This window comes from Tachysurus vachellii, chromosome 11, assembly GCF_030014155.1.
Source record: "Tachysurus vachellii isolate PV-2020 chromosome 11, HZAU_Pvac_v1, whole genome shotgun sequence".
NCBI classification, from domain to species: domain Eukaryota; kingdom Metazoa; phylum Chordata; class Actinopteri; order Siluriformes; family Bagridae; genus Tachysurus; species Tachysurus vachellii.
The window spans coordinates 2922685-2942500 of NC_083470.1; the positions used below are offsets into that span (position 1 = coordinate 2922685).

At 41.7% G+C, this 19816-nt stretch overlaps 1 protein-coding gene across 3 annotated transcripts in view; it reads left to right on the forward strand.

Annotated features, from left to right (window-relative positions):
* The first annotated feature begins 4994 nt into the window (after positions 1–4994).
* Positions 4995–19816, forward strand: part of mknk2b (MAPK interacting serine/threonine kinase 2b) — a 15166-nt gene continuing 344 nt past the window's right edge. The window contains exons 1-14 of one of the 3 annotated variants that reach the window (XM_060882543.1): positions 4995–5114; positions 6658–6842; positions 7058–7148; positions 7528–7629; positions 7858–7955; positions 10397–10476; positions 10745–10818; positions 10949–11053; positions 11461–11516; positions 11691–11786; positions 15161–15355; positions 15667–15831; positions 16051–16091; positions 16218–19816. The exon at positions 16218–19816 is cut by the window's right edge and continues 344 nt beyond it. In XM_060882543.1, the coding sequence (XP_060738526.1) occupies positions 6792–6842; positions 7058–7148; positions 7528–7629; positions 7858–7955; positions 10397–10476; positions 10745–10818; positions 10949–11053; positions 11461–11516; positions 11691–11786; positions 15161–15355; positions 15667–15831; positions 16051–16091; positions 16218–16494 (1431 nt within the window). In that variant the 5' untranslated portion in view covers positions 4995–5114; positions 6658–6791 and the 3' untranslated portion in view covers positions 16495–19816. The remainder of the gene's footprint in view (positions 5115–6657; positions 6843–7057; positions 7149–7527; positions 7630–7857; positions 7956–10396; positions 10477–10744; positions 10819–10948; positions 11054–11460; positions 11517–11690; positions 11787–15160; positions 15356–15666; positions 15832–16050; positions 16092–16217) is intronic. The other 2 variants (XM_060882544.1, XM_060882545.1) reach the window with 2 other exon arrangements.

A 19816-nucleotide genomic window follows, 5' to 3' on the forward strand; every position in this document is an offset into this window, starting at 1 on the left:
AGTTCACGTTTGCTTTTATTTATTAGTCTGTGTGTGAGTCTGTGTGTTGTGTGTGAGTGTTTTGTATGTGAGTGTGTGTGAATCTGTGTGTGTGAGTGTGTGTTGTCTGGTTCAATGAGGCTCAGAGTTGCATCAGAGAAAGTTGGAGATTAATTTGATGGATTTTTTACAGCCTCAGTGCACGTTTGCTTTTATTTATTAGTCTGAGGCTGTGTGAGTGAGTGTGTGTGAATCTGTGTGAGTGTGTGAATCTGTGTGTGTGTGTGTGTGTGTGTGTGTGTGTGTGTGTGTGTTGTCTGGTTCAATGAGTCTCAGAGTTGCATCAGAGAAAGTTGGAGATTAATATTATATAATATTTAGTGGAAGTTGTGACAACAGTGACATTACAAAATCTCTCTTTCGCTCTCTCGCTCTCTCTCAAACAAGTTTTTTTTGTTATTTCCCAATATTGGAATTAGCAAATAAACTGTTTACAGTCCCTATGAAGCAGCTCATTATTGTGATTCTTATTATTGCTGTGATTCAACTGCGTATGTTGACATATTTGCTTTTGAAACAGGAAGTGTTAGTGACGTCACGGTGAACTTCTTGACTGGCGCAATAAGCCACGCCCCTCGACGACTCTACACAAACCTGTCAGAGATCGTGGAGAACATCAAAGGGCTTGACGAGAGCCGTCAAGATATCATTATCATTCTGATATCATCTCTCCTCGCATAAAAACGTCATGAAATACAGTTCCTCCCGAATCAGCATGAGACGTCATAAAGAGCTCCATGAGTAAAAGTAAGAGGGTTTCTTTCAGACGGAGATTATTCTCACTTGATGGTGTAGAAAGAAAACTAATCAGGTAGTCGCTCAGTCTACAGCAGGAGCTAATGACGCCTGTCAGAAATATAGTATGAGGACGGCGCAATTCACTATTACTACATAATCACAAGGGTGAAGGTTATTCATCTGTGCCCATGGATCTCTCTGTTGTACTGTTTCACATTAGTGTCTGTGCGTGACCTCTGACCTCCATCGGTGTGTGAACAGATTTCTGTCCTTAAACGTCCTGCATGTGCGGTTTCTGAATCAATAAAGTGTACGGTCCATATGCGTTAACAAGAATACATGTCTTACACACACCCTGACGGAGGATTTACTGCGGTTGTGACCTCTGGGGCACATTTATATCTTTATTTATGCCTCTAAGGTGTGGTCTTGTAGCTCTGCAGGAAAGTGTTTGTTCTGTTTCTGATTTTACTGGAAGTTTTGGAGGAAAGATTAAAGCCTTGGACTGTGGAGGCTTGTGTTTCTGCAGAGATCAACTCTAGGAAAGCTTCAGATGCTCAGATGATCGTGTGTACGTAGTAGCTGCCAGCTTGGAAAATATTCAGATGTAACAGAATAGGAACGACTCACGTACACACACACACACACACACACACGTATTCCAGCGCTACACACATACACACGTCTCTCTTAAAGCTCAAGTAACACACAAGTTGGCTTTATCTAGCAAGCACGTCCTTGTCCGTTTAGCTCGCAGGAGATCTAACAAACTATGTTTAGCTTACACTTTCCATACTAATACTACTAAAAAAAAAAAAAAAACAATAACAGCTGCGGTTTTTCTCTCTTCTCACTCTCTTGTCACTTTTCCTTTCACTTCAATAGCGTCACTCTGTCTGTCTGTGTAAAACTAGCACAAGAATACTAAATGTTAAACAACTTCAAACACAAGCGTGACGTCATTAAAATGCACGTATTCATTGTTATAAAATGTTTTTATTTATTCCATTTCATTGCTATCAAATCAATATAAATAAAATTAAATAATTAATAAAAAATAAAATGTTGTAAATTAATTAAAAATATATTTCCTTGAATTCAAATTATATCTAAATTGCATAGAAATATTTATTTAAGCAACAAAAACTCTGAGATATAAATGCAACGTTCCTTTAATTACTTTTTAATAATTCGGGTAGACCGTAAGGGGACGAAAGAGATCTAGATTTCCAAAATAACAGAGCGGTTTTATGTTATTCAGTTCGAACGAAGCAAAAAGAGTACAAAGGGTCTGTTTTTTAAAATGCGAGTGTGCTAAAAGCAAGATAATGGCATTCGTATGCCCCCGGTATCAGGAGATAACGCACTTCAGTTGGAGCTTGAGCGTCGTCGCCTCCAACACAGAGAGTGTTTTGAGTGATGCAACAAATAACAATACAATTTATAACCAGATTTTGAACACAGAAAGGATGGTTTCTGACTTCAGAAAGTATCCGACTCCTGAATCGTTTGAGGTTTTTATAGTTTCCCCAAAATCTTCAGTTATATTTGTAAACTAGATAATCCCTTAGGGTCATGCATCCAAAGATCCCAAAGAAACTAGACGTCCTCTAGTTCTACATTTCCCTGTCCTGTTCCCACCCACAATGCACCTGGGAATGGGAAGTGTTTTAACCGTACGGAACATACGTGTGTAAATGAGCACACCTGTGAAGATGTATGCATTCCTGCCTCTCTTACATAACGTGAATGTATGCACGCACTGTCAACATGTAGGAACTCACAATGGAACACCTTCACACCTCAGCCAATCAGAGGCCATGTTTATGTTGGAGGCGTCAGCCGGGTGTGCTCTGCTATTGATTTTGGAAAGCACATTCCAGGTGGTGGGTGAGTCCAAAGTGACTCATTGGCCTTTTTTTACGATGCTGTGCTCGTGCTGGCCCTCGAGAAACCCCCTCCTGCATCAGAACACGGCTTGTTGTCAACAACCCCAAGAATTGCATCATGTGCTTCTCCCTCCCTGAGCAGCAGGCAAAGCTTTCGCAATGTCTGCTTCTGTTTTCAGAAGTGAGTCTCTAGGTCAGGAGAGAGAGAGGGAGACAGAGGGAGAAAGGAGTAAAAGAGAGAGTCGTAAGATTCCACTTTATTAAGTGCCCTTACACGGTAACGGAGGGAGAACTCAGAATTTGCTGGACGGCTTGAAATGGAAAAAACACCTCTAAGCCACTTGTAAACAGAGTGCCTTGAGATCTTTCTCTCATCTTTCATGCAGTCACATGTAGCACATTGCACATTCCATGTCTGATTAAATTTCACACACTGCACAAATAACCAAAAAGCCTACACTCAGCTTTTGCCCCAAGGTGATTGTTTCATCGAACTGCTCTTTCGAAGAAAGAGGATCACAAAAGAGAGATATTTCATTAACACTGTCGTGAGAGAGAAAGGGTAGCGACTCGCTCGTGCGCTACCGGCAAACTGCAAAAAACGTTCCAGAGTCCAGAATGTGAGAGGGTGAGTTCCTGTCTAGGCTTCCTAGAAGCACCGGGAACCGTATCGATCCATCATGTGAACACACTGAAAATTTAATCCAGGACATCGTTTTTGTTACATAGTGGACTTTTCTATCAAAAGCAAAAGAAGAAATAGATCGATACTAACATACTAACCCTATGAATTTTAGTGCAAATGTTTGTACCCCTAACTTTTCTATTTGGAGATGTCCATCTCATGTCCAGCACAGCTGTTTGTGTCCAGGTGTAATGTGTTTGCTTATTCACAGCATGATTTGTTGTAATCTAGTGACAGAGCACTTTGTTAAACCAGATAAAAGAGTAGTTCAGTAAATCCATTTCTTACTATCATTTGCTGAGAGAATATCACAGACTTTAGATATATTTCTAACCCAGTGCTGTTTTGCAAACATTACTACTGTGGTTCTTAAAACTGAGCTCACTACTCCCAGGTTTTTGACGCAATTTTTAACCTTCACAGATAAGGGCTCTAATAACAGCGATTTATCGTTATTTAGCTGCAGATAACGATTACACACCTAAAACCCGATGTCCTTTAAACAGTCAATAAAACACCAACGAGAATCGGCTGCTAGAAATACGGAGCTGTGTTGTATTTATGAATTATCCTGGCTAACAAGTGTAAATCTGTGACGGTCTTAAAATAGAACCTTGAGGGACTCCACAGGACAAAGTATGATTAAAGGAGCAGCAAGTGGCAAGCTATACCAAAAAAATGGAGGCTAATAGACGACCCAATTTTATTTTTGTTTTAAGAGATGTGGAAAGCTGTAGAATTGTATAGGGGTATATTTAGATTCAGAAGGGCAGATCCAAATATTTGGTCTGATATTTGTAAACCTAAAGTTATGCAAATGTTTGTATAGTTCATCCATATATTTACTGATACTTATGTGATTTTGAATTCTGGCTCAGATTTCAATTAGTTTTTCGGTCTCTCAAATGTGCATTAGGCAAGATGAGTTTAGATAAGTTTTGTTTTTCCAATATTTGGTCTCAACAGTCTGGTGGTTTTGACATTTGATTAATCTGCTAACACGTTCACGAAGCCATGCCCGTCTATGGACGGACCCTGGAGTGTCTATAAAATGATTGACAGGTGGCACATCCCATCCACGTATCACACAAATAAGATCATGTAATAATTAATATTTCATAACGTTCTTCTCGAGATCTTCAGACGAATAAACAAAAACTTGCGCTTTTAACTTTTAATGGTTTCTAAAATGTTACTTATTTGATTTTTCTATTATTATTTTTCTATATTTAAAAAGCAGACTTCACAGATTTTATAAGTAGGTAGGTGTTATCTGAATGGCATCATGACTCACGGTTTCTTGTGCTCACTAAACATGGTTTGGATGGAGAGATGACAGCAGTGTGTGTTATTGCCGTCAACTTGCATCATACATGACTGTAATCTGTGCTGTAGTTTACTGTACGTCTGCATTTCAGTTTGACTTGCGGGTAAAACATGATCGTACTTTCAGCTGCTCGTTATTTACGTTGTTCGTTACGTTCGTATTAACGTTGTTTACATTTTATACACAACATAAACGCGATCAAGGCACTTAAAACGGAAAACGTCACCGTGTATGTGCAGCGTGTGTTCTCAGCAGATGGGCGGGGCTTAGAGCGAACAAGGGGCGTGACTAACATGTCAACGAAGTTATATAAAAGCAATCGTGCACTGCTTTGTATCTTCCTCACAGTAGAACACCATCAGGTCCTCGACCGCACCACCAGCTGAGGGGTCGCACAACGGCAATCATACTGGAGCTATAAACCCAAATCAACGGGGTGAGAACACGTTTTCCTCATTTTTATTATACATCATCGCTTTTATATGTCTACATTCCGACTATTTTGACGTTTAGCATCGAAGCGCTTGCTATCGAAACAATAGCGAGTCACTGTAGCACAAAACAGCTAGTCATTTGAGTTGTTTCTTTAAAGTAAAGTTTTGTTCAAGGTTTATTACGAAGCGATGCGTATTTCGACTTCGTGAAATCTGTCATTCAATGCCAGTTTTTTATTTATTTATTTTTTTTATTTGTTCTATTTATCGTCTCTTCAACGGCATCTAACGGACGTTTTAGAAACGGGTTCCGTCCCAAACCGATATTGACTCAATACACCAAGTGCACTACGTCGAGTCTAAAATAATAGCCTTTGCGACCTATCTAGTGCACTAAGCGTGCAATTTGGGATGTGGATCCAGTACTAAAACCCTGGGCTAATTTTTTCATATTCTGTATTACATCTTTAACTGAATGGTATTTGATGATATTATTATTTTTAATCTTACTCTTAATCGCCTGAACTATATATGTATATTAATAAAAATAAGCACATGTATTTTTTGTTGTGTGATGTTATGTTTTTATTACATACCAATGCTAGCTTGGCCTTTGTAATGCTAAGCGTTTATGACTGGACGTTTTTTTTTTTTTTTTCCAGAATTTTCCTTTCAGACTCTGATGAGTTTTAGCTAACAGACTGCTAATCAATCTAACTTTTGATTATTTAGCCAATGCACACACGATGTCAGTATAATACAGAAAGGATAAAGACAGACGTTTGTTGGAATTCGGGTTTTTTTTTTCCAGACTTTTTTGGGAATTATATCTGACATTTTTTTTGGGAATATCTGTCAACATGGAAAACATGCCTGCTGTTTGTTCTGTCACTGATTCAGCCTTTTATAATAGACATCACACGCGATTAATAGTCTTTAAAATAATGTCAAGAAACCTGAAGGTGGAAAAGTTTAGTAAAAGAAGTTGGATTAGAATTTTATTGTTCATCCAGAGGGAGAAGTGTTTGTGTTATTGATTTAGCTGCTGTTCATGAGAGACAAACTAATGTTAATCTACAAGGAAACAAATCATTATTTATCACAACTGGGGATGTTTTATTGGCTAGATAGATAGATAGATAGATAGATAGATGGATAGATTTGAGCTAATTAAAAGTGTTGAGTGATTATGGCTGACTTTCATTCATGAGTTCAAAGTTTAAACATTGTGAAGACAACACGTGAGAGAGGGAGAGAGAGAGAGAGAGAGAGTGATTTATGTGTTTATGGTTGTTTTTGTATGGTACTGTATAATGATGAGCTCATAATTTATTCCAGGTAGTCTGGATGTTATTCTTGGCACTCGGTATGGTTCTGCTGCGATGTTGGCACAAAGCCAGAGACTTATTCCAGCTCTTTACTGTTTGGACTGTTTCGAGATCTCAGCAGTCACATAGTTGACCTGATTGACGTTCTGTACTTTGAGTAGCTTACGGCTTTGTTTGTTTATTTATTTATTTACTTTCCTTGTCTGTCATTTTTTAGGTTTCCCGTTTAAAGCACTGCATTCACCAGACTTCGGATTAGCGAAGTGAGACCAGTCACTCCAGCTAACTGAACCGTTGTTGCCGGCAGCCACCGTTTGGGGAAAAAAAAAAGTCACTGAATCAGGAAGCAAAATGGTGCAGAACAAGATTGCAGCCGTAACCGGATTCCATCGCTCTTTCAAGGTGTGTTGACACCCACACTCGGTTCTCATTCCTAAGTGCGAGGAAGTTTGCGGTGGTTTCAGTTGTGGAGACACGTGTAGCTAAAAATGTGGATATGTACGAACTGAATTAATATTAATGACCAAATTCATAATAACAACACCTTAATTACTGTGTGTAATATGAGAAACATACACACAGGGTTTGTCTAATATGGAATATTTTCTACATCTCAGGGCCAAAACCCTTTCGAAACGGACGAATTCTCCAAAACCGGATCCCACCTTCTCGATCCCGCCTTCAGTTTTGATTGCTCCACTCGCCCTGGTGCGTATGAAGCCCTTCATTCAACGTCCTTGATTTTTGTCTCAAACATGCCTTGGGTCTGTGGCTTTACATTCACAACCTTAAACCAGTGTTTACATAGACCTCTGGCAGTGTTTAAGGGCTTTTTTTGGCTTGCAGATGGTTATCTGCTTTCAAAACCACACCACACACACGTACAGCAATTTTGTGGAGGTATTCCTGTGATGTGGGACACCCTCCCACTCGGGCTGTTTACAGTAAAGAGTCCGAGCCCAGTCACTTTATAACTAAGCCTCTGTCTCCCATCTGTCAGTGTTTTAAGCCTGCATTAAAGTGACAAACGGCTTCTGAGTTTTTTCGCTCATAACCGTTTTCTCTTTCTTTCCATCTAAATATGAAGACATGCCATCCAGCCAGCCGATCGACATTCCCGACGCCAAGAAGCGAAACAAGAAGAAAAAGAGGTGCCGGGCAACAGACAGCTTCTCTGGACGGTTTGAGGGTGAGTGTGACAGTTTTATATTAGGCTCTGAAATGTTGCACGGAGCATCTACTGTGCTATATATTATATTATATTATTGTCTCAGGAATATGCATTGAGTAAATATTGACCTGATTAGTGATTGTCTTGACTGAATATTTCATTTTTAGTTTCATTTCATTTCATTTTTTTCCCTGTTGTACATAGTCATAGTCGTTAATAGACGTTTCTTTGCCTTTCTCCATTCAGATGTCTATAAGCTACAGGATGAATTGTTGGGAGAAGGAGCGTACGCTAAAGTGCAAACCTGCATCAGTCAGATCACGCAGAAGGAATACGCCGTGAAGGTAAGACGCACTTCCTTTCTCCCTCCGGTTTAGAATTAAATTCTCAGAGATTAATTGCATGCTTTCTTTTAGGTGAAATTATGCGCACGCACATTGTGTCAACAATGTAGATTAAAAACGTGGCGCTCCTGTGTTGTTTTGCACGGGGTTACCCTTTTGCACTCGTGACAGTTCAAGGAAAATTGGTTCCTGGAAACGGAGCCGCCGTCTGCACCCAACTTCAGTTTGTTATTGTGAGCACGTTACGTTTCTGAACACCTGCAGGGCACGAGCTGTTCGCCGTTGTCGCCTTTGGCTCGCTAATTAGTCATATAACTCTACATCCGCATTTCTGTAAAGCTGCTTGACGTTTAACCAGAGATCTGTTTTTGTGTTGTGGTACTTGACTTCAGGAACATAAAGGTATTTACAGGCTCTGTGTTACTCCTAGATTGTGGCCGTGAGTGTTATCTAACCCTCAAAGTTAAATATTAGTCAAGATTAAAAGGACTTGACAGGCAGCCCTTTGATTGTCGTCATACCCTTGTTGGGTTGTGTTTAGAAAAAGAGGATGTTCGTGCTGAACTGTTGCACTGTTGCTGCATTCACTGCTGGCTCAGCAAAGAAGCTCCCCATCCTGTTTTTGTTAGATCATCCGTTAAGGCGGCCAATCGGAACGCTGGGAGGCCCACGTCCTCCTCCATTCTGTGCTACTATTGGTCAGATAACCAGGCAGTGGTGGGAACACTGTGTTCTCTTATGGTATGTCTGCCAAAACACACCAGTAGAGGAAGAGCTGGAGGGGGCGGTCTGAGGTTGCGTCCTGAAATGTTTACTAGCTTTCTCGAACATGAGCTGTAGAATGACATAAGGCGTGGCTTCAAGAATAAACGTTATATGCCTGAGGTTTTTTTTTTTTTAACTTGGTCAAACACACTTTGCGGAAGTTCGGTGTTGTGCAATGCTGTGGGTGTTTTGATTTTCAGGAGCACGTGCATGCAGGGACAGAATGTGCCAGAAGATTTTGCTTGCATTTCTTCAATTTTATTGTACCGTGATAAAATGGCTTCATCCATAAAAAGGTTGACTTCGCTACTACCAGCGGTGGGGATTTTAATCAATGGAGTTGTTTTGCAGAAAACTGGAAGCCAAGGCCACATTCTTGCTTCTGCAACGCTGTCTGTCTGCAGGGCTTTGTTGTTCCGCGGGTCGAGGCTCGTTATCATTATCATCGGGGCCGTTTTTGGGTGGGAAGGGGCTTTGTAAATTGAGACCAGATGTCATGGTCACCCCACCCCCCTCTCTTAGGTCTGGGCTTTAAGGGGGTCGGTGTCGACATCTGAGTCTGAACAAAAGAGCTGAGAGAAAGCGGCCCACTAGCCAGCAGCCTTCCTGAGTTGCACCCCCTCCTTCCTTTCAGTCGTGCACGTATTCAGTGATCGCACTTTTGGTCGTCGTGTTTACAGGCCTGGCTTATTTTACACACTCACTCTAGGCTACTGTGAGGATTTATGGTGCGGGCTATTCACTAATTAAGGAAGCAAACACTTGGGGGTGTGACGTTACAGGAAAACAATCAGCAGCACGGTGGTGTGATGCAGCCTGGTGCAAGGCATAGTTCCTGTTACCACCCGGTCACTGATTCTTTCTCAATAACATCTATGGAAGTGTGTTGTTATTATTTTAATGCAACAGCAGTTTGACAAGGATTTGTTTTTAACTTTAAGATCTATGTCCAAACTGATCTTTTGATCTTTTGACCAAACCTATTTGTTTCCGTCATACCTTATAGTGTGTATATAATATCTTAGTGACAAAACAAAATCTGTCACGAAGCACAGAGACTCGCGACACCCTTCATAAATGTTCAATAAATATCTTCTAGAAATCCAAAAAGTCTGATGGATTTCATTCCTACTTCTAAAGTCTTCAGTTATGTTGTCGCTTTGATCGGCACTGGTTTGTGTGGCTTCTGTTCGGAGGCTGCTGACTCAGGCGCACCATGGTTCATAGGGGAATGCAGAGCTGGTCATAACACCAGGCTCTAATCCAGGACTGACATTGTGTGCTGCTTCTCTCAACAGCACCACTAATCCAGTCACGTCCAGCCCGCACCACATGACCCAAGGGGTCAACGAGGGGCCTGGGAGAGGGAGAGCAATTTACCGTCAACAGGGAGTTTGAGCTCTCCATAACTTATAGGCTCAATTTAGCGCATTCTGATTCTGATGTGCTTTCATTGTCTGTGGAATTTGACCCGCGAACATTTTGGGGGTTTGCAATGTCATGGGCATCCTGGGGCTGGAATATGGGTTAGGATATATTTAGGTGTACAGGGCAACATTCACAGCTGTTGCAGAGACTTTTTTTTTTTTTTAAATGATTGTGTAGACAAGAGGGAAAAAGGACTAAATCTTCACGTTCAAACCTTTTTGATCGTTTCTCCTCCGTTTGTTTTGTAGATCATAGAGAAAAGACCGGGACACAGTCGCAGTCGTGTATTCAGGGAGGTGGAAATGCTGTATCAGTGCCAGGGCCACAGGTAACGTACTATTCAGTCTTTTCCAATGCAAAATGAGGCATGGCTTTAATTTGATAGGCTTTATACTTTGCGTATAATATTGTAATGGTTCAGAAATTACGCAGGATATTCAAAGCTCTGAATGTTACAGAGTAAACTAATATGAGAAAAGAGACACCGCGCAGTAGTATAAGCTCTAGTGTTTAAATTTAAGCTATAGTATACGAACATATTCCTTTTTGTGGTCATGGATGAAGTTCTGAGCTTCTTTTGTCCCGTCTCCTTTTAGAAACATCCTGGAGCTTGTGGAGTTTTTTGAGGAAGAGGATAAGTTTTATCTGGTGTTTGAGAAGCTGAGAGGAGGTGAGTCACAGCAAATAAATAAAAAAAAAAAAAAAAAAAGAAAGTCCTGTTTGTGACAGAATGAACTCTGAGCTATAGAATTAATGGTTTGTGTGTGCATGTTTTTTCCCTCCTCCTCCTCCTCCTCCAGGCTCCGTCTTGAACCACATTCACAGAAGGAGACATTTCAGCGAACAGGAAGCGAGCATTGTGGTGCAGGACATCGCAAGCGCTCTGGACTTTCTGCACAACAAAGGTTAGCGGGTTCTCGTATTTAAATTGCACAATGACATCATGGACTATAGTTATACATACGCATAAGTATAGTGTGAGATCCATAGCAGGAATAGGCTGCTTAGGAAGGTTGTAAGACGGGGGTAGGGGTTGTATCTAGGGTGTGGGAGGATGGGATTTCAAATCGTAGCCTGATCGCATTTCGGTGTTCCGTATCACTTCTTTGAAAGATGTTCGGAGAAGGTTGTGAGAAGGCAAAGGGTCTCATGTATTCACCCGGAGGACATTTGTACGATTGTCTATTTATAGCAGCTCTTGGCGACGCTGTGTTTTGGAAACGTACTTATACTCCGTCGCTCATTTGTCATTCTTGAAAACCCTCGAGAACCGATTTAACATCTAAATGCATACCCTGTGTGCGTCCTCTAGGAATGGCCCACAGAGACCTTAAGCCAGAAAACATCTTATGTGAACATGAAGACAGGGTGAGTCTTTAACTGTTGCTTGTTTGTTTTTGTGTATTCATTCTTAACATATCTGAAATGAGGCCAGAGGTACAGAGAAGGCAATAATAACAATCACGAGCTTTGACCAACAACTTGTGCAGTCACGATGCCAAAATGACAGGTTTTTGTCTTGGACTTTTTTCCTGCTTTCAGATTTCACCAGTGAAAATTTGTGATTTCGACCTGGGCAGTGGAATCAAACTGAACAGCGACAGTTCTCCCATCTCCACCCCAGAGCTCCTCACACCGGTACGTGAACGAGTTCGTGTCATAATAAAATAAGAACTGTTGAAGACCCTGTCCTGTCCGAGCCAGAGAACATTCTTTAGACTGATTACCGTAAGCTTGCGTTATTAGGAAGGTTATGAGCAGATAAGGGCTGTTTTGTCGTTCCTGCTTAGATAAGCTGGATGTTTTTTTTACACCGCCACTCTTATCATCCAGTCCCCTCCCGCCACACTATTGGATAAGCATGGGTGGTGTCAGCTGAACGGCTCGCTCCTATTGGCCAGAAAGAAGCTCTGGGGTCAAGGCCTGGATTTATGGCTGACTGGAATGTTTTTGTCATCAGCGATTTTTGATGCATCCGAGTTATCAGCTTCAGGAGAGCGATCAGATACGAGCACTTTTTTATATATTTGGTATTTTTTTTAATGTATTGACCCTGCAAAAACTTTTTGTTTGGAACGGTTGTGCCTTCTTACACGTGCGGAATAAGCGATGACAACAGGTGATGGAGAAACAGTAGGTGGTGTGTGGTGAAACGTTTCCCCTAGGGGCGTTCGCTGTAACCCGAGAGCGACCGGGTTCCTGCGAGTCTTTTTAGAAAGTCTACAATCTATTTGTGGGGTAGAGCAGCAAACGGATGTGGAGAGTTTTTTACATGTTTATCCTGTGCAGCAGCGAAGCATGGCTCGATCTCAAAGTCACTTCACACACGTCGTATATCCAGTTAACGCTAGCTGCAGTGTTCACGGTGAAGACGTGAAGACTTTTTGATTTTTTTTTTTAAATCTGTTGTAGATTTTTATTAGTGTTTTGGGTCTTTGAGGAGATTTGTTGTATTTGTTTTATTTCTAATCCAGTTTTGACTTTCGGTTTATCTTTCTCGGGAACAGAAGCTGCAATCAATGTCCTTGGTTGCAAGAACACTGTGCAAAATCCGGTCGCAAACAGGAATAAAAAAAAAACTTTAAAAAATCCCAGCATGGTTTTGGAAGTCCCTTTCTGCCCCTCGTGCCTCGGCCCGTCCCTTCGCTCTTTGTCGTTTTCACTTCTCTGCCTTTTGTTTTGTTTTGCTTCTCTGGTAGAGACTGACAGCGAGGTCAAACGTTACAGGAGGATCTTTAAGTCTCTCCACTTCTCAAGCATAGCAACTGGGTTGTGATTGGCTGATGGAAAGTGAGGTCAGGCTGGGCAGGAGGAGCCGAAAGCTGAAGTGTCGAACACGCGTTATGTTTGTTTTCTCCTGCTTTATCACAGAGGATCATCTTTGCAGATTCTTCGTTCATGCAGGCAAACTTATCACAAGGTTTAGCATCTGCGTTTTTTTTTATTTTTTTTTTTAAGGAAATTGTTGGTTTAACCAATGCAGCCTATGTGCACTTCCTGTGTGGGCTTGATTTCTGAGAAATGTTAGGTTTTGTATAGCTCACTGCTGACACCGTATACCACCAAACAGCTGTAAACACACACACTCGCTCTCTCTCTCTCTCTCTCTCTCTCTCTCTCTCTCTCTCGCATGCACGAGTGCACTCGCACACGCGCACACACACAGGGGAATTTTAAAACCTGGCTTATGTGTAACCTGCTTTGGCATGAGAGGCTGATGCAAAACCGAGCCACAGACCGAAACATTCTGCCAGCTGAGAAGCCACTTCCTTGTCACATGGCCAGGAAAACCCCACATTTTATTTTGCCAACAAGCCTGCATCTGTCAGCTATCCGTCTACCGTGCGGCGTAATTCCCCCCACCGAAGGAAGCGCCTGATGCAAGGCTTTGCTAATTGTGCATCACGTTCTTTCAGGAAGAGAAGAGCTGCAGTGCAGGTTTTCATCTGATCTCCCTCCTCCTCTCTCTTCTCATCTCCCGCTGTTACAGATAGCACTCGTATCTCCACCAAACAAAGAAACCTGAAACATAATGTCTGCTTATCATGGAATCTTCCATTTGTGCAGGCTCGCAAGCAGCATTGTTTACACAGTCATCTAGAGCAGCTCAGAGCTCGTCTTTTGTCCGACCCCTGATAAAGAGGCAGTTAAGAGGCGACCTGAATGTGGGGGTGTTGAGCGATGGTGAGCAGGCAGGCGGCAGAGGAAGAGGAGGAGGGGGCGATTCAGAACAGCCAAGCTTTTGTCTGCAGCCCTTGAATTCCTGCACTGCGAAAGTGCGTTGCAAAAAAGGCTCAGTGGGGCGGAGCGTTACGACAGCTGCGTTCAAGGAGGACAAAAGGAGCCTGCTGCCTGCGCAAACACGCCAGGAGAAGAACGTCAGCCCTCAAAGACCAAAACAAAACAAAGCAAACATATGCCACAGCAAGCCGAAAAGTATCAAACCCGTTTTTGCCGTTGTTTCTGCAGTATACTGTTGTTGTAAATAGTCTCCCGAAGCACCTCGGTAACCTTGTTAAGCTGAAGAACTTCAAAAGCTGACCAGCCTTTAACCTAGAAAATCCCTTGGATTACCAGTTCTTAGGAAAAAGTCATTTCGCAACCATAAACCCAGCCTGCATTTCATAATTACTGGAGCTTAACGTGGTCTAAAAAAAAAAAATCTAACCGAACTAACACACAAAGCCTTACAGCATCTGAAGGATTATCTTTTGTCCTGGTTTGCTGAACTCTGCTGAAGCTTTCTGTCGGGAAATGTGCTGTTTTTTATAAATATATATATAAAGTATATATGAGAGAGAGAGAGCAAGTCTGTGTGGTTGTGTTTTTTTGTTTATGTGGTGTGGGGGTGTGGTGTGGTGTGGTGTTGTGTAAGAGGTGTTGAGAGATGGTTTTCTGGGACACTCGACCCTCTTTTCCCTTCCTGGGCATTTGGCCTAGTTTCAGAACGGAGGCGTTTTGCAGAGACTTACAGACCGAACACTGCGCCGAGTTTTCAAAAAATTTCCATGACTCAACCCACTTAGCCAAGAGTGTAACCCTTTCTGCATGTATATCATCATTCTATCTGTTTCGGTTTCTGCATACACAGAGCTTGTCGTTCCCGTAATAATTACTCTTCCTTTAACTGCGCTCCCTCAAGCATTTTATTCTTTTCATACAACGTCCATACCTAACCTTGAACCTGTACGATCAATCATTTATGTATTTTTTTTTTTTGTTTGTTTGTGGTGATCTCATACCATTGGCTTAGCTCTAATCTCCTTCATTATCTTCCACGTGCCAGTCACAAGGTGTTTTCCGCAAGCACATGACCTCAGTCTACATACAAATACACCTGAAAAGCAGCTGGTGTTTAACACACTCTTTACTTATTTGTTCTGCACTCACACATACTGTAGCTGCCTTTTCTTATGACACTGTAGCATTTTATCAATCCAGTTGAGAACTGTTCACTTCATTCCCATACAGTGACTAACGACGTCGCTCCTTTTCTTCTTTGTCCGTTGCAGTGCGGTTCTGCCGAATACATGGCGCCCGAGGTGGTGGAGGCGTTTAACGAGGAAGCCACCATCTACGATAAACGCTGCGACCTGTGGAGCCTGGGCGTCATCCTGTACATCATGCTGAGTGGATATCCTCCCTTTGTGGGCCGCTGTGGAAGCGACTGTGGCTGGGAGAATGGGGAGCCTTGTCACGCGTGCCAAGTACGTCAACCTCGGCCTAAGCGTTTAAACGATTTCACAAGCGAAAGCTGCTGCTTGTAACTTGTAAAAGTGTTTCTAGACATACAGTAAACATGGCTTTGAAAACCCCTCAGTCATAACGTGTGAAGCAGATTTGCTCAGTCTGTTTGTTTTAAGTGTTTTTCAGCTCAGTCTTAATTCTGTACCATAAATAATGTAGTATATAGATTTCCACGAATGGAGTCTTTAAGACCGTGCGGCGCCGTGACCACGGCGGACGATTCCAAATTGGCTCATCGTTAAAGTAAATAATTCATTTCTTGTTATTTCAGAACACACTGTTTGAGAGTATCCAGGAGGGCAAATACGAGTTTCCTGAGAAAGAGTGGGCTCATATCTCCTGGGGTGCCAAAGACCTCATCTCCAGACTGTTGGTCCGGGACGCAAAGAACCGGCTCAGTGCATCTCAGGTTCTGCAGCACCCATGGCTACGAGGGGTAAGGATCTTGACTACGTTCTCTCTTTCTCTCTCTCTCTCTCTCTCTCTCTCTCTTTCTCTGTCAGAACAGGGTTAACTAGTCCAGTTTAGGTTTATATAAGAATCTGTAGATAGTGGAAAATGTCCAGCAAACAGCAGCATTTCATTTGGATTCAGCACACACACTTATCATAAACATCTAGAGGGATGACGTAATGTTTTCTTCCTTCCATCTCAGGGTGCTCCTGCTTCTATCCCAGCCTCCATCCTGCTTCAGAGGTGAGTTTTTGTCTCTTTTATTTTTTCTTTCTATCTAATCCTACAGGACTGCTTTTACAGTCTATAGAATTGAATAGATTTGTAATACTTGCCGACGTCACACGTCTGCATCCTCTGTGCCCACAGAAACAGCAGCGCCAAGGACCTGACGTTCTTCGCCGGACAGGCGATGGCTGTGAATCGGCAGCTCGCCGAGCAGGATGACCTCGACGCGCAGCGGCAGGACGAGGCGTCTCCTCAGGTAGTGACGGCGGGCGCGTGCTCTATGCGTCTCTCGCCACCATCCAACTCCAAACTAGCCAAACGGAGGCAGAGGAGCAGCGCCATAAAGGGGGCGCCGGTGTCTGCGGCCGAGCTCAGCCAGCTCCTCGCACCGCTTGTCCTTATCGGAGATTGCGCCTGAGAGACATTTCAGTTCCACTCAACCTGCTGGACAGTTGTCGAGGAAATTATTCTTATTATTATTATTTTTTTAAATAAATCTCTGCTGCCCCCTGGTTCAAGCGTCCCTCTGTCTATCTGTACGTCTCCCTCATTAAAGGATTTCATCATCTAAGAAATTTTTGGGAGATGCAATTCCTGTATGCAAAATGAGGCTCATCCCGAACCCTGTCGCAGCGTCGCTCCCTCCTTTTGTTCATCCTCAGGCTCCTCCAGCACTTCTGTCAGCACCCAGCAGCAGGGTTCGGGACAGATAAGATAAACAGAGGAATCCTTTTTTTTTTTTTTTTTTTTTCCCCCCCATTTAAATCATCTAATAGGCAGAACAATTTGAAGCCAGCCGCTCAAGACACCAAAGGACTACAACACCCACAGAAACCCCTCCCCTTTCCTCAGCTGCTTCCACTTTTACAACTGGATTCACTGTGAATTATTTTATTTTTTTTTTATTCTTTTTCTTCTTTTTTCTCAATGAGAAGACTTTCTGCCTCCTGTACGTGTGTACGAGTCCAGACATCCCCATCGTCAGTACTAAGATTCGCACGCTTTATGCAATTCCTAATGACTTCTCTGGTCATTTTGTCAGACTTCTGGGAGATCTTTCTGTGCTGCCAGTGCCTCAGCGCTCCTCGCCTCGCCTCACCTCCATTAGTGTTCCAAAGCCAATGAATTCCTGTCATCAGCAGACAAAACCCCAGACATGTATCGTAATACAGCATTAAACTCGTCGTCTGGTATTCAGGATCGGCCTCTTTACCAAATTAACGAAAGCACTAAACGTTTTTCTCGGAGTGTTACAAAATGTTTCAAATCTGTGCCCGAGTTCTCGCAAATACATCCGACCGCATTTTCTCCAAAAGTGCACTTTGAGAACTCTTTGGAACGTCTTCACGTAACTCGGGAGCCTACTTAAGTTCCCCCCCCCCCCTCGAATAATTTAAAAGCCGTTTAACTTCTCAGATTTGTCTTCTGTTGAAGACGTGAAGGTTTAATTGGCACACAGGAAATCCCCACCATCTAAAGTCGACCACAATGTCAGGAGATTGTAGAGATCAGCACAACAAAGGGGGTTAGTCTTTAAGCGCACACGGCAGGACGATCACGCGGTTATGCAAGCACAGGTTTGTTTACGTGACTAAACGTTCTCCAGCTGCTCATGGAACAAGGCTTTCACTTCAGTTTGGTACCGACGCCACGGTCCGATGGCGCGGCGATGTAGAAAACCGTCGCCAAATTAGTACGACATTTAAGACCCATTACAACGACGGGGAGAGATTCGTTTGTCATAATGTTAACAATTTAAAAAAAATGTAAAAAAAAAAATGGAAATGCATTCCAGAAAAAAAAATCAGTCAGAAAATATTAAAAAAAAAAGTCTTCCATGGCAAAGTAGCTGTATGAATCTTTTTTTTTTTTTTTTTTTTTTTTTTTTTTTGTGCATAACTCCATTTGAATATTTAAACTGTGCCACACTGATGTTTTAAGCTTTTTATTTTTATTATTACTGTTGTTATTGTATCTTCATCTTCAAGCAGGTGCTGTTCTAACGTTCAGGTGAAACACCGTTTTTTTTTTTTTGCTTCGTTTCCTCACCCGAATATATTGTTTTTTTCTTCTTCTTTTTTTTTTTATTATTTTTTTATTTTTATTTTTTTATATATTAGCTCATTTAAGTATTCATGTGCGATATCGCAGGAGCAGATGATGCTGTATAAAAACGTGAAAGATTTAAAAAAAGGAAAAAACAAACAATAATATTGAAGTGAGAAAAGAAAAGGCAACGTTTTACTACTTTCAGTGTTTTTCATAAGAGGCGGACAAATCCTAAGTCGATTGACTTAACGAGCCCAAACAGACACTCAGACCTGACGTATGAGGTTAAAAAGTGAGACGTAGCGTAATAATGTGTTGATCCAGCTAGACAGACGAGTGCATTAATACAGAAACAAAAAAAAAGTAATAATGCAGACGAGCAAGACGTTGGACGACACCGTCTTGTCTACCGAGCTCCATCAGACTCTGATTAAAAACAAACAAAACCAATAATTAGAGATTTGTCCACCTCAGGCCTTGTTAGTAATTTTGTCTACTTCAGGTTAGTTTGCTTCATGTTTTTTTTTTTTGTTTTTGTTTTTGTTTTTGCGTCGTTTGTTTGTTTAATCCCAAATAAGTTTGTGACACGGAGCACAGGATTGTGCTTGAGGGACGTTTGGCAAAGAAAGTGCATCATGCGAGTCTTAGACGTACGTGTCCACATTAGTAGATTAGTGGAACTTGTTTGATGGGTTGTACCTGTTTTCAGGCGTTAATGTCAACGAGAAGGTTAAAAAAAAGAAAAACAGTCCACGCACCATATAACAACCCTGTCGAATGTTAATCGAGCGCCGCTTCCGCTCGCTCGACGGTGCGTCGCTTTTTCTTTCGTAGGTCGCAAAAACGACACAAACGGCACTCGAGCCTATTAGTTCAGAATAGGACACTGATTGTAATTTTTTTATATATATATATTTCTACATTTGCATCTTTTGTGGAGGTTTTATGTCTTATAGTAAGACTTACTTGAATTGTATATGCAGCGGTTTTCTCACATTTTGCTCGGGAAACTACCTTTATACAGACACACACACACACACACACACACACAAAGCTGTTCTTGACATGAGGCAATCGCTTTGGTTTGGAGAATCATTTCGAACTCTCGTCGAATCAGTATTTATCTCGACTTTACGTCCTCATCCTGTTTTCACTGCAGAGACACCGGACGTTGGTTTTGTTCTCAAACATTAAAAAAAAAACAAATGGAAAAAAAAAAAAACGTGGCTCGTATTCGGGACGCCCGCCAGCGTCTGTGACGAGATCCACCGCTGTTTCTTTCTTTCTTTCTTTTTTTTTTTTTTTTTTTTTTTTTAATTTAAAAAAAAAAAATTCCCCACCTAGAAATGAACGACTGCCTCATATTAAAGAGTCGGGGATGAGTTTTAAACCTCACGTTTCTTTCTTCCGTTGGTTTTGTTGTGTAAAAGGTTGGAAGAACAGCCTGGTTACTTGTAGCAGTGGGATGTTGGATTACAACCTTATTTCCCAAGTGAATTATTATTATTATTATTTTTATGATATATATTTTTTTTATTATTATTATTGCTACAATAAGGGTTGAGATGCTTTTATTTTTTTCTCTGTTCGAACGTTTTTCATGTTAATGTGACCTGAAGGTTGAAAAACTCTTGTGTATTCAGCACTGTCTGATTTCCTGATTTCTGAACCCGCCCCATCACCCAAATGAC